General features: G+C 43.6%; 1 protein-coding gene across 1 annotated transcript in view; it reads left to right on the top strand.

Annotated features, from left to right (window-relative positions):
* LOC132818151 (lipoxygenase homology domain-containing protein 1-like) overlaps window positions 1-16,790 on the top strand; it is a 216,951-nt gene that overhangs the window by 176,498 nt on the left and 23,663 nt on the right. Inside the window, exons 37-40 of the mRNA XM_060828922.1 lie at window positions 4,683-4,799; window positions 8,441-8,603; window positions 12,829-12,983; window positions 16,580-16,789. Coding sequence (XP_060684905.1) covers window positions 4,683-4,799; window positions 8,441-8,603; window positions 12,829-12,983; window positions 16,580-16,789 — 645 coding nt within the window. The remainder of the gene's footprint in view (window positions 1-4,682; window positions 4,800-8,440; window positions 8,604-12,828; window positions 12,984-16,579; window position 16,790) is intronic.

Below are 16,790 nucleotides of genomic sequence, written 5' to 3'. Positions count from 1 at the left end.
ATGCAGGTACACAGATCACTAAAATATCATGAACAAGAGCAGAAAGAACACTTCACTAAATTTTGCTAATGTCCTTCGGAGGGTTGACCTCAGCCTTCCCAATTCACCAACTGCAAATGCATCTGTCCATGACAGTATCAGTAAGAGTGGCTGCTGTGCAGTGCTTGTGGAGGTAAAGTCCCATCTTCAAATTGAGAATAACCTCTGTTGTGTGTGTGTGTGGCACTATCACTGCGCTAATTGGGATATGCTATGAACCAAGGCTAAAAAATGGACATCCACGAGGCATTGTGGCCATGACCAGCAGCAGAATTGTACTCCAACACACTCTGTAACCTTATGGCCTGGCATATTCCCCCATTCAACTATTACCATCAAACCAGGGAAGCAACTTTGGTTCAGTGGAGAGAGCAGCACCAGGCGTATCTAAAAAGAATGTTTCAACCTGGTGAATACACCAAACAGGACTACCTACATAAGTGGCAAGTGAAAGAGCTAGCAATCCCATAATCAACGGATCAGTCCTAAGCTCTGCAGTCTTGGCAGAGCCATCCAGTTGTGAATGGTCGTAGACAACTCACTGGGAGAGGTGGCTCCATAAATATCCCCATCTTCGATGGTGGAAGAGCCCAACACATCAGTATAAAAGATAAAGCTGAGGCTTTCCCAGCAATCTGCTGAGTGGATGATCCATCTCGGACTCCTCCAGTGATCCCCAGCATCACAGTTGCTGATTTTCAGCCAATTCAATTCATTCTGTGTGATACAAGAAACAATCAGAAGTACAAGTTATTGCAAAGGGTATGGGCCCTGACAACATTCCTCAATAGTACTGAAAACTTGTGCTCCAGAACCTCTTGCTCCTCTAGCCAAGCTGTTCTAGAACAGTTACAACACTGGCATCTATATGACAATTTGGAAAATTGAATAGATATGTCCTGTACTAAAAAAGCAGGACAAATCTAATCATGCTAGTAATGGCCCCATTAGTTGAAAAATGTGGTGCTGGAAAAACACAGCAGGCCAGGCAGCATCCGAGGAGCAGCAGAATCGACGTTTCAGACATAAGCCCTTCTTCAGGAATGTCCTGAAGAAGGACTTACACCTGAAACATCAATTCTCCTGCTCCTCGGATGCTGCCTGGCCTTCTGTGCTTTTCCAGCACCACATTTTTCAACTCTGATCTCCAGCATCTGCAGTCCTCACTTTCTCCTAGTAATGGCCCCATTAGTCTTCTCTTGATCATCAGTAAAGTGATGGAACGTATCATCAACAGTTCTATCAAGCAGCTCCTGCTCAGCAATAACCTGCTCAGTGACGCCCCGGTTGGGCTCTGCCAGGGCCTCTCAGCTCCTCACCTCATTACAGCCTTGGTTCAAACATGGACAAAAGAGCTGAATTCCAGAGGTGAAATGAGAGTACTACTCTTGACATCAAGACCACATTTGACTAAGTTTAGCATCATGGAGTCCAAGCAAAACTGGAATCAATGGGCAGAGGGGCGAACTGTCTGTTGATGTCATATCTTGCACATGGGAAGATTGTTGTGGCTTTGGAGTTGAGTCATTTCAGCTCCAGGACATCTCTGCCGGAGTTCCTCAGGGTAGTGTCCTTGGCCCAACCATCTTCAGTTGCTTTATCAAAGACCTTCCTTCCATTATAAGGTCAGAAGTGGGAAAGTTTGTTTGTGATTCCACAATGTTCAACACCATTCATGACTTTTCAGATACTGAAACAGTCCATGTTCAAATGCATCAAGATCTGGACAGTATCCAGGTCTGGGCTGACAAGTGGCAAGTAATATTTGTGCCACTCAAATGCAAGGCAATGACCATCTCTAATAAAAGACAATCTAACCTCCACCCTTGACATTCACTAGTGTTGCCATCACTGAATCTCCCACTATCAACACCCTGGGGGTTACAATTAATCAGAAACTCCACTGGACTCACTATATAAACACAGTGATTACAAGTATAGGTCAGAGATTAGGAATACTTGGGCGAATAACTCACCCACTGACTCCCCAAAGTCTATTCATTATCTACAAGCTATAAGTCAGGAGTGTGAAGCCAGGAAGGATGCCAGTTTAACAGCACTCAAGAAGCTTGACACCATCCTGAACAATGCAGCCTGCTTGATTAGCACCATATCCACAAGCATGCCCTCCCTCCTCCACTGATACTCAGTAGCAGCAGTGCATACTGTCTACAAGATTCACCAAAGATCCTTAGACAACACCTTCAAAACGTATGACACTTCCATCGAGAAGGAAAGGGCAATAGACACATGGCAACACTGCCACCTGCAAGTTCCTCTCTAAGCCACTCACCATCCTGCCTTGGAAATGTATCACTGTTCCTTCACTGTTGCTGGGTCAAACCTCTGGAACTCCCACCCTAACCGCATAGTGGGTCTATCTACAACACATGGACAGTATTGGTTCAAGAAGGCAGCTCCCCACCACCTTCCCAAGGGAACTAGGAATGGGAAATAAATGCTGTCCCAGTCCGTGATGCCCACGTCTTATGACTGTACTGAGACTTCCAGAAGACACTTAACAAGTAACCTCACAAGATGTTAAATCATAAGAGCACACATTGGTGGAGGTAATATATTGGCATGGATAGATCATTGGTTCATAGGTCTTTTTCAGGTTGGCAACCTGTGACCAGTGAAGACCCACTGCAGGTATCAGTGCCGGGATTGCAACTGTTTTACAATGTGTATTAATGACTTGGAGGAAGGAAGCAAATGTAATGTAGCCAAATTTGCAGATGATACATAGATGGAAAGGCGGGTTGTGAGAAGGATACAAACAGTTTACAGAGAGATATTGATAGATTAAATAATTGGGCAAAAGGTTGACAGAGTATAATGTGGCAGAATGCAAAGTTGTTCATTTTGGAAGGGAGAACAAAGAACACCATATTACTTAAATGGACAGAAACTGCAGAAAGCTGCAACACAATGGGACTGGGCTGCACTTGTGCATGAAACACAGAAAGCTAGCACACAGGGGCAGCAGGTAGTCAGGAAGGTTAATGGAACGTTAGCCCTTTATTCAAGGGAGTTGGAGTATAAGAGTAGGGAAGTCTTACTGCAACTATACAAGGTGCTAGTGAGACCGCACCTGGACTAATATGAGCAATTTTGGTCTCTTCATTTAAGGAACAATATTATTTCATTGGAGACAGTTCAGGGAATGTTCACTAGAATGATCCTTAGTGTGGAGGAATTGTTTTATGAGCAAAGTTTAAACAAATTGGGACTCTACTCACTGGAGTTTAGAAAAATAAGAGGCGATCTCATTGACACATAGGATTCTTTGGGTGTTTGACAGGGTAAATGCTGAGAGGGTGTCTCCCCTCATCTAGGAGCAGATGGCATAATCTCAGAATAAAGGGGCACCAATTTAAATCTGAGATGAAGAGGAATTTCTTCTCTCAGTGGGTTGAGATTCTTTGGAACTCCTTGTCACCGAGTGCTGTTGGGGCAGCATTCATGTGTATATTTAAAACTGAGCTAGATAGATTCTTGATCAGTTGGGAATCAAGGGTAGTGGGAAAGGAGAGAAAAGTTGTCATCAGATCAGCCATGATCCTATTGAATGGTGGATTAGGCTTGAGGGGCCAAATGGCCTTCTCCTATTCCTATTTCTTATGGTCTAAAAAAATTAAAAGCCATTCTCAACCTTGCCCCTTGCCTGAGGCATGGTGACACTCAAGTTAAATCATTACCAGCCATCTCTCCCTAATGAGAGAGCAGTCCTATGATCCTCTGTGACTATGGTGACTTTACTAGTACAGTGGCAATGAAAATATTAGCTACTCAAAGGATTACTGACTACACTTGTATCAACAAAACAGAAAAGAGAGAGATAATGAAGGAGTAGATTATTGTCTCCGTTATTTGGGAGTAAAATCAAGGGAGTGCAAACACTCATGCACTTTCATCTGTTCTGGCAAATGTACAAGGACAGACTTAAAGCATGATCTAACAAAGTTACAAAACTGTGTTAGTTGGCTACGCCTTCCCTGTTGGGACATGCACTGGGAATTTAGCTAAAGGCAATCTTCCGCCTGGAATATGATATTTTAAAGTTGCTCCTGGAAGAGCCACTCCAGAATTGATGTCAACCTTGAATCCATGAGCTGGGGTTTTATATATTTGGAAGAAAGAAGTGTAAGCTTTATTGTTCTTTGACTTTTCAATATCTGTTCTCAAACTGCTTGTTATTGTTCTAAAGTGAAAAGTTGATTCTTGGTTCTGACAGTCCACCACGCCAACTCATTTAGCGTCCACAAATAACTGTGCATTCAGGAGACAAAATATAGATTGATTACTTAAAATTCTATATTGCAGGATATACTGTATTGAGAAAAGCATTCTGAATCATAAAAATACTCCTAGATACATCTTGACAGTAGGACAAAGGATTTATTGACAATCTTCCAAAAGGTACCTAAATGCCATCCAAAGAAAACCTGACACCACTCGCCCAAGCAAAGGATCCCTGACCTTCTAAGGATACCTGACGTGCTGCATCCTTCCCGCTTCAAAAGACCCTTGACCCCTGTCCTCGAGGTGTGCTGGGATCAGATCCAAAGGGTATCCAAAATAACTTTGAGCAAAATATTAATGTATTTTTAAAATGTTGATAGAATCACCTTTCCTTTCAGTTGGAGGATGTTGGTGAATGCATCGAGAAAATTCGAATTGGACACGATGGTCGAGGCATCAAGTCTGGATGGCACTTGGACCGTGTGGAAATCCGTCGACTCCTGCAGAAGGGGAAGGTCAGTGAAATTATAGATCATACAGGCATTTCTTCTATATGCTGCTGGTTACATTCTTGTGAAACCCCACGTGAGAGAAAAATAGTATCTTAGAGACAGTGCTTAAGGTGTCGGCAATGTAATCGCACAACAGCAAAACAGCGTCCCCAGTTCATCGATCAATGGAGGTTGAAGGGGGGAACCTGATTGAGGCCTACCAAATCATGAGAAGTGTAGACAGGGTGGATAACAAGAAACTTTTTCCCAGAATGGAGGATTCAATTAGATGGGGTCACGAGTTCAAAGTGAGGGGGTAAAGTTTAAGGGAGCCTATCTGTGGAAAGTTCTTCATACAGAGGGTGGTAGGGGCGGGAATAATAGTGTCATTTAAGATGTATCTCAACAGATACATGAATGGACAGGAAGCAAAGGGATACAGATCCTTAGAAAAAAGGCAATAGGTTTAGATAGAAGATATGGATCGGCACAGGCTTGGAGGGCCGAAGGGCCTGTTCCTGAGCTGTAATGTTCTTTGTTCTTTTAGCTTTGTTACAGTGAATTTGTGTTAATGAAACACATGTTATAGCAAAACGACTTGTAGTTTAAATTCAAACATGTCAAATAGGTTTCAGGATACATTTTATTGATGTTGATATACTAGCAAATTTAATTCCCCGCCCCCCGGAGAACTGTCCAATGTGTTTACATACAAAAACATTGTGCACTATGTGAAGGGAGAATGGGGGTGAAGGGGCAAATATTTCTATGCCGATTCAGCAGGGTCGATTTTGGTGCTTTGGTGATGGCTAAGTGGCTGGCAGTCCATGTGGTGGCATGAGTGGAAAGCTTGCTTCCAGGCTCCAATGTTCTATTTAAATTTAACCATAAAGATAAACATAAAGATTATAACATTCTTCCTGCTTGTTCCCCACATTCCTATCACACTCCATGCCTCATCAATGCCAGATATGCCGGTGTACCTGCTTCTGATGCTGCCATAGAGAAAGTAAGGACTGCAGATACTGGAGGTCAGAGTCAAAAAGTGTGGCACTGGAAAAGCACAGCCGGTCAGGCAGTGTCCAAGGGGGAGGAGATTCAACGTTTCAGGCATAAGCCCTTCATCAGGAGTGTGATGACTGAGAGCTGGAGGAATGTTTCACATTTGCCTGATTTGAAGAGAGCACCCCTCTTGCATCCAGTCCCTTTTCAGACAGTGAAAAGGCATGCTTGTGTCTGAAAAGTACATAAACTCATTGTAACTTGCAAAATTGTCAAGGAATAGCCCAAAAAGTGTGTAGGTATTTCAAACAGGCTGACATTCCCGATGAAGGGCTTATGCCCTGAAACGTTGATCCTCCTGTTCCTCGGATGTTGCCTGACCTGCTGTGCTTTTGCAGCGCCACACTTTTCGATTCTGATGCTATCGTGGTCAATCTCCCATGGTTCCTCATTTGCCATAAACCCCCACACATTCCTTTCTAAACTCCCATGTCAACTCATTGCTAACTCCTAAACCCACCGTCATTCTTTGCTCTTCTCTTTCCATGCTCTCACCTAATATTCAACATGGCATTAAGATTAGATTAGATTACTTACAATGTGGAAACAGGCCCTTTGGCCCAACAAGTTCACTCCGACCCGCTGAAGCGCAACCCACCCATACCTCTACATTTACCCCTTACCTAACACTACGGGCAATTTAGCATGGCCAATTCACCTAACCGCACGTCTTTGTGACTGTGGGAGGAAACCGGAGCACCCGGAGGAAACCCACACAGACACGGGGAGAATGTGCAAACTCCTCACAGTCAGTCGCCTGAGTCGGGAATTGAACCCGGGTCTCAGGCGCTGTGAGACAGTAGTGCTAACCACTGTGCCACCGTGCTGCCCCCTTAAGTAGAAGGCATCCTGACAGAAAGTAATCTGTCTATTGATGATCTTATTACTTTTAGAAGAAAAACCCAAAAGTACAATAAAGTACAATAAAATACTCAAATAAAATTCATCACCCATAGAAACAAATAGCTTGTTTAAATGTTCAAAATCTAATATAAAGTAACATCTCACAAGTGTTTTTAAGCATCGAGTGCTTAGTCCCTTATGTCAATAACATTTCCGTCCAATTAACAGTTGGAGCAGTCCATCATTAGGCACCCCACAATGAGAATGAGTGTTTGGGACATCAGTCATCCAGTGACAATCCTATAATCATTTTGGGTGAACAGACCATGCAGCTCCTAGAGGCAGCTGACTATTTAAATTGCAGCACCTAGTCTGGAACTCAGAACAGCAGTTAGTTTGGGAATCCCATGGATCTGGACATAGTACACCTTGGAGATGGGGTTCAGGGACCCTTTCTGAGGAAGGATGTGGGCATGTCCAGTATCCTTTGGTGGTCAGGGATCCTTTGCGTGGGTGGGTAGCTTGTCAGGTGTATTTTGGCGGTGGCATATTAAGCACCCTCCAGAACTGTTAATTTTTTAGAAGACTTTTTATGAAAGGTACATAAGTCCCTTGGAACTGTCCAACTGTCAAGAAGCATCCAGAAGTGTTTTATATCTAAGCATTGGGTGTAAACTGCACCATAGAACATTAGAAAATTGATCTATATTTTCTCTGTTATGTGCATGAGTATGTGTGGATACCAAATGTGTTAACATGCTGGTGAAGTAGGAAAGGGTGAAGGGTGGACATTGGCTGTATGTTGGCATAGTGTCATGAAGTATGAGGGGCCATGCAGATGAGTAGAAGACATAGAGCTGCATTTGAGATATTAAGGGCTATAGACTATAGGAACAGAGAGCATTAGGTTGCATAGATTTGCAGATTAGATGGGACATGGAGAGCGTTTGAAGATAAGGAATCATGAGGCATTGTGACAACTGAGAGCTGGAGGAATATTTCACATTTGCCTGATTTGGAGAAGGTACCTCTCTTGCATCCAATCCCTGGACATCTACAGGCATCCTTTCGGACAGTGAAAAGGCATGCTTGTGTCTGAAAATACATAAACTCATTGTAACTTGCAAAATTGTCAAGGAATAGCCCAAAAAGTGCGTATAGTTAAAACAAAGGTGCTAGGTATTTCAAACGATCTGACATTCCTGATGAAGGCCTTATAAGGGAATATGTGGGAATAAGATTAGATAACGGAGAATTCAATTTTGTGTTATCTTTCTTGCATATAAAGAAGCTAAACAAGGCCTTAACTTTAAAATTCAGAAAATATGTTCATTTATACAACACCTTGCATGACTTCAAAATGTTGTGAACTGTTTTAGAACCAACTAACCATTTTTGAAATATATCCAGTGGTAGTTAAGTGGTAGCTAATTTATGAATAGTCATGTGTCAAAAAGCAGTAATGAGGTGGATGTCTAACTAATAGTTCCATGGTGTTATTGATTTAAGTCTAGATGTTGGTCAGAACATATCCTGTGTCTTTCTGCAAATAGTTTAACAACCGTCTGGGTGGCAGATAGTATCTCTGATAATACTGTGCTTCTCCAGAATACAGTGAAGCATCGACATGGTCCATGTGGTTAAATCCCACAATAAGGGTTGAACCCATGACTTTCTGAATAAGAGTATGATGATAAGAAATTAGGACAGTGAATTTGTGGATCTAGCCAGATTTGTCCTCTGTTTTATTTACATGTCAGGGCTCGGAGACTATTACTTTTCCCTGTGAGCGCTGGCTGGCAAAGTCCGAAGATGATGGAGAAATCATCCGAGAGCTGGTGCCTTTGGAGATCATTCAGACAAAGCTGCTGAAAGATGGGACACTGAAGCACAGTGAGTCTACTGTGGAGGATGCCCTGGAAAGTGAGTATTCATAAACTGAAGGGGAGGGGAAAGCAGAAAATGAGTGAAAGTTTTGGTTCTTTCGGGTCAATACTCTGAACTGTTAACTCTGCCTCTCTCCCCATAGTTCTGCCAGATCTGCTGGGTGTTTTCAGCCTGTGATTATATTTCCAGCATCTGCAGTACTTTACTTTTATAAAAATGTCAGATGTACCAAGGTATAACAGGACATGGCATCACAGTCATAGAGTCATAGAGATGTACAGCACGGAAACAGACCCTTCGGTCCAACTCGTCCATGCCAACCAGATAGCCCAACCCAATCTAGTCCCACTTGCCAGCACCTGGCCCATATCCCTCCCAAACCTTCCTATTCACATACCCATCCAGATGCCTTTAAATGTTGCAATTGTACTAGTCTCCACCACTTCCTCTGGCAGCTCATTCCATACACTGCATGAAAAAGTTGCCCCTTAGGTCTCTTTTGTATCTGATCTGCCACATTCCTCTTCAGTTTACTCCCTGCTGCATTACATGCTGAGAGTGAATGTGTAGTTTATACATGAAGTGTATGCTGAAGAGAAAAAGAAACAGGCTTTTCTCTTTCCCTCCTGTTCTGAAATAACTGACTGCCTCCCTGGGCAATAATTCTGTGAATATAATAATTACCATAAACAATGCAAGAATTTAAAACTAATATTAAGATCAACTCAGGGGACTTGTAAAAGGTTTGTATGAGACCTCCAGGGAAAGACTTCCCCAGAAGTGGATGTTTTCACAGGATGTGGAAGGAGATGCCTGAGATACAGCCCATGGTGGCTTCGATACGCATTGGCCCCATGCAAACGTGTGTACTGCCAAAGAGCCCCACAGACTCTGGTGCAAGACATGGGTGTAGACCTATGGGAACAATAATAGTTTAACCAAAATCTCAAAACTGAGTAGAGGGATACACTGTGTCGTATATTCTGGGACTGTGAAGAGAGTCAACTATGGATCTTAACTGATCCCTTTTATGCCATCCAACACTGTAATGGTTGCATGGTGGAATATGTCAGGCCATAAGGTTACAAATTATGGAGTGCAACCCTGCTGCTGTTGATGGCCCACCACACCTCATGGATACTCAGTCCTCAGTTGCTAGATCTGTTCAAAGTCTGCCCCATGTAGCATGGTGATAGTGCCACACAACATAATGGAGGTATTCTCAATGTGAAGGCTGGACTTTGACTCTATAGTGACTGTGCAGTTGTCACTCTTACTGATATTGTTATAGACAGATGGATCTGCAGCTGGTAGATTGGTAAGGGTGGGGTCAAGTATGTTTTTCCCTCTTGTTGGTTCCATACCACCTGCCTCAGACCCAGTCCCTTAGGACCTGACCAGCTTGATCAGTAGTGCTGTTGCTGAGCCACTGTTGGGGGTGAATATTGAAATCTCCCAGCCAGAGTACATTTGTACCCTTGGGAAGAAGGCGGCATATGTAAAGATGAGGCGTGAAGGTTCAGTAGGGGCGATTGAGAGTTATAAGGTAGCCAGGAAGGAGCTAAAGAGGGAGTTAAGAAAAGCGAGAAGGGGACATGAAAAGTCTTTAGCTGGTAGGATTAGGGAAAACCCAAAGGCTTTCTATAGGTATGTCAAGAATAAAAGGATGACTAGGGTAGGTATCGGTCCAGTCAAGGATAGTAGTGGGAAGTTGTGTGTGGAGGCGGAGGAGATTGGAGAGACATTAAATCAGTACTTTTCATCAGTATTCACTCAGGAACAGGACACTGTTGCTGATGTGAATATGGAATCACAAATAATTAGAATGGATGCCCTGGAAATATGCAGGGAAGAGGTTTTGGGAATATTGGAAAGGATGAATATAGATAAGTCTCCTGGGCCTGATGGCATTTACCCCAGGATCCTATGGGAAGCTAGGGAGGAGATAGCAGAGCCATTGGCCTGGATTTTTATGTCATCGTTGTCAACAGGAATAGTACCAGAGGACTGGAGGATAGCGAATGTGGTCCCATTGTTCAAGAAAGGGAGTAGGGATAGCCCTAGCAACTATAGGCCAGTGAGTCTGACTTCAGTGGTGGGCAAAGTCTTAGAGAGAATGGTAAGGGATAAGATTTATGAACATCTGGGTAGGAATAACGTGATCAGGGATAGCCAGCATGGTTTTGTGAAGGGCAGGTCGTGCCCCACAAACCTTATTGAGTTCTTTGAGAAGGTGACCAAGGAAGTGGATGAGGGTAAAGCAGTAGATGTTGTGTATATGGATTTTAGTAAGGCGTTCGATAAGGTTCCCCATGGTAGGCTAATGCTAAAACTTCGGAGGTATGGCATTGAGGATACATTAGAGGTTTGGATTAGGAATTGGCTGGCTGGAAGGAGACAGAGGGTAGTAGTTGATGGATTATGTTCATCTTGGAGCGCAGTTACTAGCGGTGTACCACAAGGATCTGTTTTGGGACCATTGCTTTTTGTTATCTTTATAAATGATCTAGAGGAAGGACTTGAAAGCTGGGTAAGCAAGTTTGCGGATGACACAAAAGTCGGTGGAGTTGTGGATAGTGAGGAAGGAAGTGGTAGGTTACAGCGGGATATAGATAAGTTGCAGAGCTGGGCGGAAATGTGGCAAATGGAATTCAATGTAGCTAAGTGCGAAGTCGTTCACTTTGGTAGGAATAACAAGATGATGGATTACTGGGCTAATGGTAGGCTACTTGGTAGTGTGGATGAGCAGAGGGATCTTGGTGTCCATGTACACAGATCTCTGAAAGTTGCCACCCAGGTAAATAGTGCTGTGAGGAAGGCATATGGTGTACTGGGCTTTATTGGCAGAGGAATTGAGTTCCGGAGTCCTGAGGTCATGTTGCAGTTGTATAAGACTCTGGTGCGGCCTCATCTGGAGTATTGTGTGCAGTTTTGGTCGCCATACTATAGGAAGGATGTGGAAGCTTTAGAACGAGTGCAGAGGAGGTTTACCAGGATGTTGCCTGGAATGGTAGGAAAATCTTATGAGGAAAGGCTGAGGCACTTGGGGCTGTTCTCATTGGAGAAGAGAAGGTTTAGGGGAGATCTGATAGAAGTGTATAAGATGATTAGGGGTTTAGATAGGGTAGATACTAAGAACCTTTTACCGCTAATGGAGTCAGGTGTTACTAGGGGACATAGCTTTAAATTAAGGGGTGGTAGGTATAGGACAGATGTTAGGGGTAGATTCTTCACACAGCGGGTTGTGAGTTCATGGAATGCCCTGCCTGTATCAGTGGTGAACTCTCCTTCTTTATGGTCATTTAAGCGGGCATTGGATAGGCATTTGGAAGTTATTGGGCTAGTATAGGTTAGGTAGGATTCGGTCGGCGCAACATCGAGGGCCGAAGGGCCTGTACTGCGCTGTATCCTTCTATGTTCTATGTTCTATGTCATCATTAGCACTTTATCAGTAACGATTCATCAGCTGAGGGAGGACGGTACATAGTAATTAGCAGGAGGTTTCCTTGCCCATGTTTAACCTGAAGCCATGAGGCTTCATGTGGTCTAGAGTCAACGTGGAGGTCTCCAAGGGCAACTCCTTCCTGAATGTATGCCACTGTGTCGCCAACTCTGCTAAGTAGATCCTGCTAGTGGGGCAGGATGTACCAAGGATGGTGATGCTGGTGTCTGGCACATTGTCTGTAAGGTACGATTCTGTCAGTACGCCTATGTTAAGCTGTTGCTTGACCCATCTGTGAGACAGCTTTCTCAATTTTGGCACTAGCCCCTGAATGAGGAGGACCTTGCAGAGTAGACTTTGCTGCTTCTGTCATTGTCTTTTTCCAGTGCCAAGGTCAATGCCATATTGTCTGTCTGCTTTCATTCCTTTTTGAGACTTTGTTGTGATTTATACAACTGAATGGCTTGCTTTCAGAGGGCAGTTGGTGTTGCTGTGTGTCTGGAGTCACATGTAGACCAAACCAGATGAGGGCAGCAGATTTCCTTTCTTGAAGGACATTAGTGAATCTGGTGGGTTTTTCCAGCAATTGACAATGGTATGATGGTCATCAGTAGATTCTTAATTCCAGATATTTTTAGCTAAATATACAGCAGTGCATATTACCTACCTGGAGAAATAGAGTACAGTATCATATTGATACCATTCAAAACCCAGCCAATTGCAGTTAACATTGGGCCCAGTTTTTGTTTATTTGAATTGCATTTCGTGGATAAATGTCATGAAAGTATCCTTTAATGATTTCCACTGTTCTGTTTGAAGCTCACACGTACAAGATTAATGTGTACACGGGTGATGTCTACAGAGCTGGAACAGATGCAAACGTTTTCCTCACAATCTACGGAGATCTGGGAGATACTGGAGAAAGGAAGCTGAGCAAATCAGAGACACACACCAATAAGTTTGAACGAAACCAGGTTAGTGTGAAGTATTGAATAGCTGTAGAGCATTAGAGTAGGCCTTTCAGTCCTCTGCAGTGTTCACCAATCATACCTAATCTTAAACTTCTCTATTTTCCAGCTCTAATTTTAAGATGATGCTTATGGTAGACTTTGTCTCTTTTCTTAAGTGCCATGCATTTCAGAACAACTTTGTATATTGTCTGAACATGCTAGAGTGGACAATTACACAGATTATGCACAAAAAGCAGTTGTAAATTCAAGTTAGCTAGCTATTGCCTTGCCAGTCCATTCTCAGTTGTCAGCAAACTGATGAAGGGGGTCATTGACAGTGCCATCCACTGTCACATTCACAGCAATACGTTGTGTACTGATACTCAGATTTGGGTTCCACCAAAGCCACTCCCCTCCTGACCTCACCACAGCCTTAGTTCCAAAATAGGCAAAAGAGCTGAACTCTGGAGATCAGGTGAAAGTGAATGCCCTTGACATCAAAGCAGAATTTGAGAGGCGTAGTATCAAGGAGCCCTTGTGAAATTGAAGACAGTGGATATCTTTGAAATCCTCAACTGGTGGGATTTATTTCTAGATCAATGGTTGTATTTGTCTCTGTCTCAGGACATCTCTGCAGGAGTTCCACAGTGTTTGGTAGCATTCACAATTCCTCAGATTCTGGAAGTCTGTGCCCACATCCAGCAAGGTTGGGCAACATTCAGGTTTTGGCTGATAAATGGCAAATACCATTTGGGTTACCCATGTCCAGGCAATGACCAACTCCAACAGACAATATTGAAGCATCACTCCAAAGTAATCAATGATGTGGAAGTGCTGGTGTTGGACTGAGATTGGAGATTAGATTAGATTACCTACAGTGTGGAAACAGGCCCTTCAGCCCAACAAGTCCACACCGACCCGCCGAAGCGCAACCCACCCATACCCCTACATTTACCCCTTCACCTAACACTATGTGCAATTTAGCATGGCCAATTCACCTAACCTGCACATCTTTGTGACTGTGGGAGGAAACCGGAGCATGCGGAGGAAACCCACACAGACTTTAGATTTTAGATTTAGATTACTTACAGTGTGGAAACAGGCCCTTCGGCCCAACAAGTCCACACCAACACACCGAAGCTCAACCCACCCGTACCCCTACATTTACCCCTTACCTAACACTACGGACAATTTAGCATGGCCAATTCACCTGACCCACAGGTCTTTGGACTGTGGGAGGAAACCGGAGCACCTGGAGGAAACCCACGCAGACACGGGGAGAATGTGCAAACTCTACACAGTCAGTCGCCTGAGGCGGGAATTGAACCCTGGTCTCTGGTGCTGTGAGGCAGCAGTGCTAACCACTGTGCCACCGTGCCGACTGGGGTGGACAAAGTTAAAAATCACACAACACCAGGTTATAGTCCAACGTGTTTATTTAGAAGCACTTGCTAGTACTTCTGCAGGATAGTCATGCAGGGACATGTCCCGCTCTGCAAATGATGTACATAGCTCAACAAATAGTCCTAGTTACCAAGACCTGACCATCTCTTGGAGCAACAGGAGCAGATGGTTCCCGCACAGGCCCGAAATCTTAGGTGTGCAACAGCAGCAGCCATGTTCTAATGCTAATGCTAATGCCAGATGAGAGAACAAAGCAGCAGTTCAGTGACATGAGAGACACGAAAACAGATAAACCAAAGAGACTAAAGCAGAGAATTTCAGGTAAAGATCAATGAACTATGGGGAAGAAACTGACCAATGCGGACTCCAACAGTAACCATACTCCAGCGATAAGTAAGATTGACAAAGTGAAGTGCAAACAGTGATAGGCGAAAGCTGCAGAATGTGGGATTGAAGGACAGGTGGACAGACACTAGTGTCTGGCATAACCTTGTGGCATATCGGCTCAGTGGCAAAGACTGCCATAGGCAGGCAACAATGTAGACTGAGACCAGCAGCAACTACACATGGCATAAATCGTACCCCAAACAGAATACAAGACAGACAAAAGCAAGTTTAATAAACATAAAAAACTTGGATGCTGGAAATCTGAAATTAAAACAGAGGTTTCTGGAGGAACACAATCTGGCAACATCTGTTTAAAGAAAAACAGAGTGAATGGTTTGAGTCCAGTGACAAGTTTAAATTCAATTCCATTTGCAAAGATAGGGTTTGACTAGGAATAGTTAGCATGCCTCACAAAATTTTTAGAGTTCTTTGATGAGGTGACCAGGAAGGTTGACGAAGGCAGGGTGATAGACATAGGATTTCAGTGAGGCCTTTGATAAGTTTCCACATATTAGGCTGCTCTGGAAGGTTAGATCGCATGGAATCTAGGTAAAGTTGGCAAATTGGATACCCAGTTGGCTTGATGGTAGGAAGCAGAGGGTAATACTGGAAGGACGCTTGTCTGACTGGAGGCCTGTGACTAATGGAATGCCTCAGGAGCCGGTGCTAGGCCCATTACTGTTTGTTGTCTATATCAATGATTTGGATGAGAATGTACAAGGCACGATTAGTAAGCTTGCAGAATACACTAAAATAGGGGGTATCGTGGACAGTGAGCAAGGTTATCAGAAATTGCAGCAGGATCTTGATCAGCTGGGGAAGTGGATCAAGAAATGGCAAATGGAATTTAATGTAGATAAGTATGAGGTCTTGCATTTTGGAAAGTCATGGAGAACGGTAGGGCCTTAAGTGAGTGTAGTGGAACAGATGGACCTTGGAGTTCAGGTTCACAGTTCTCTGAAAGTGGAGTCACTGGTTGACAGGACAGTGAAGAAGGCTTTTGGCACACTGACCTTCGTCAGTCAGAATGCTGAGTATAGAATTTGGGAAGTTACGTTGCATTTGGACAGGACATTGGTGAGGCCATACTTGGAGTATATTGTTCACTTTTGGTCACTTTGCTATAGGAAGGATGTTATTAAACTGGAAAGAGTGCAGAAGAGATTTACAAGGATGTTGCCAAGACTCAATGGTCCGAGTTATAGGGAGAAGTTGAGCAAGCTAGGATTTCTTTCTTTAGAGTGTAGGAGACTAAGACGAAGATCTTATAGAAGTATATAAGATCATGAGAGGCATGGATAAAGTGAATGCGCTCAGTCTTCTGCCCAAGGTTGGGGAATCGAAGACCAGAGGGCATCAGTTTAAGGTTAGAGAGGAAAGAAGAGAAGGGAACCTGAGGGGCAACTTATTTACACAGAGGGTGGTATGCATATGGAATGAGCTGCCAGCAGAAGCGGTTGAGGCAGGTACATTAACAAATTTAACAGGCATTTTGACAAATACATGGATCGGAAAGGATTAGAAGGACATGGGTCAAGTGCAGGAAAATAGAATTAGCGTGAATGGACATTTCGGTCGGCATGGACCAGTCTGGGCCAAAGAGCCTGTCTCCGTGCTGTAGTACTGCAAGCTAACATTGTGATGGAGAAGACCCTTTTAACTGAATGAATGACCAGGTATGCCACCAGCACCTCTCTATATAATGGACACTAAATCCAGGGAAATGAGTCAGTCAGAGAACAGCCAAGTGACCATTCTTTGACTCAGATGTTATGCTCCCCTTTAAAAATGACTATTTCGCTAAAATGACTGACCATCTTGTTCAACAGGTTGATACATTCACAATGGAAGCTGTTGATCTCGGACAAGTTTTCAAGATCAAGATCCGTCATGACAACACTATGGCAAGTCCCGACTGGTATTTGGAGAAAGTGGAGGTGGTTGACGTGGATTTGGAGGAGAACTACTTATTTGTATGTGAACGCTGGCTTTCAAAGACAAAGGAGGACAAGAAAATTGAAAGAACACTGTTTGTGAAGG

The sequence above is a fragment of the Hemiscyllium ocellatum genome, chromosome 1, assembly GCF_020745735.1.
Source record: "Hemiscyllium ocellatum isolate sHemOce1 chromosome 1, sHemOce1.pat.X.cur, whole genome shotgun sequence".
NCBI lineage: Eukaryota > Metazoa > Chordata > Chondrichthyes > Orectolobiformes > Hemiscylliidae > Hemiscyllium > Hemiscyllium ocellatum.
Note: the sequence above shows the minus strand (reverse complement) of the source record. Positions and strands in the feature narration are given on the sequence as shown.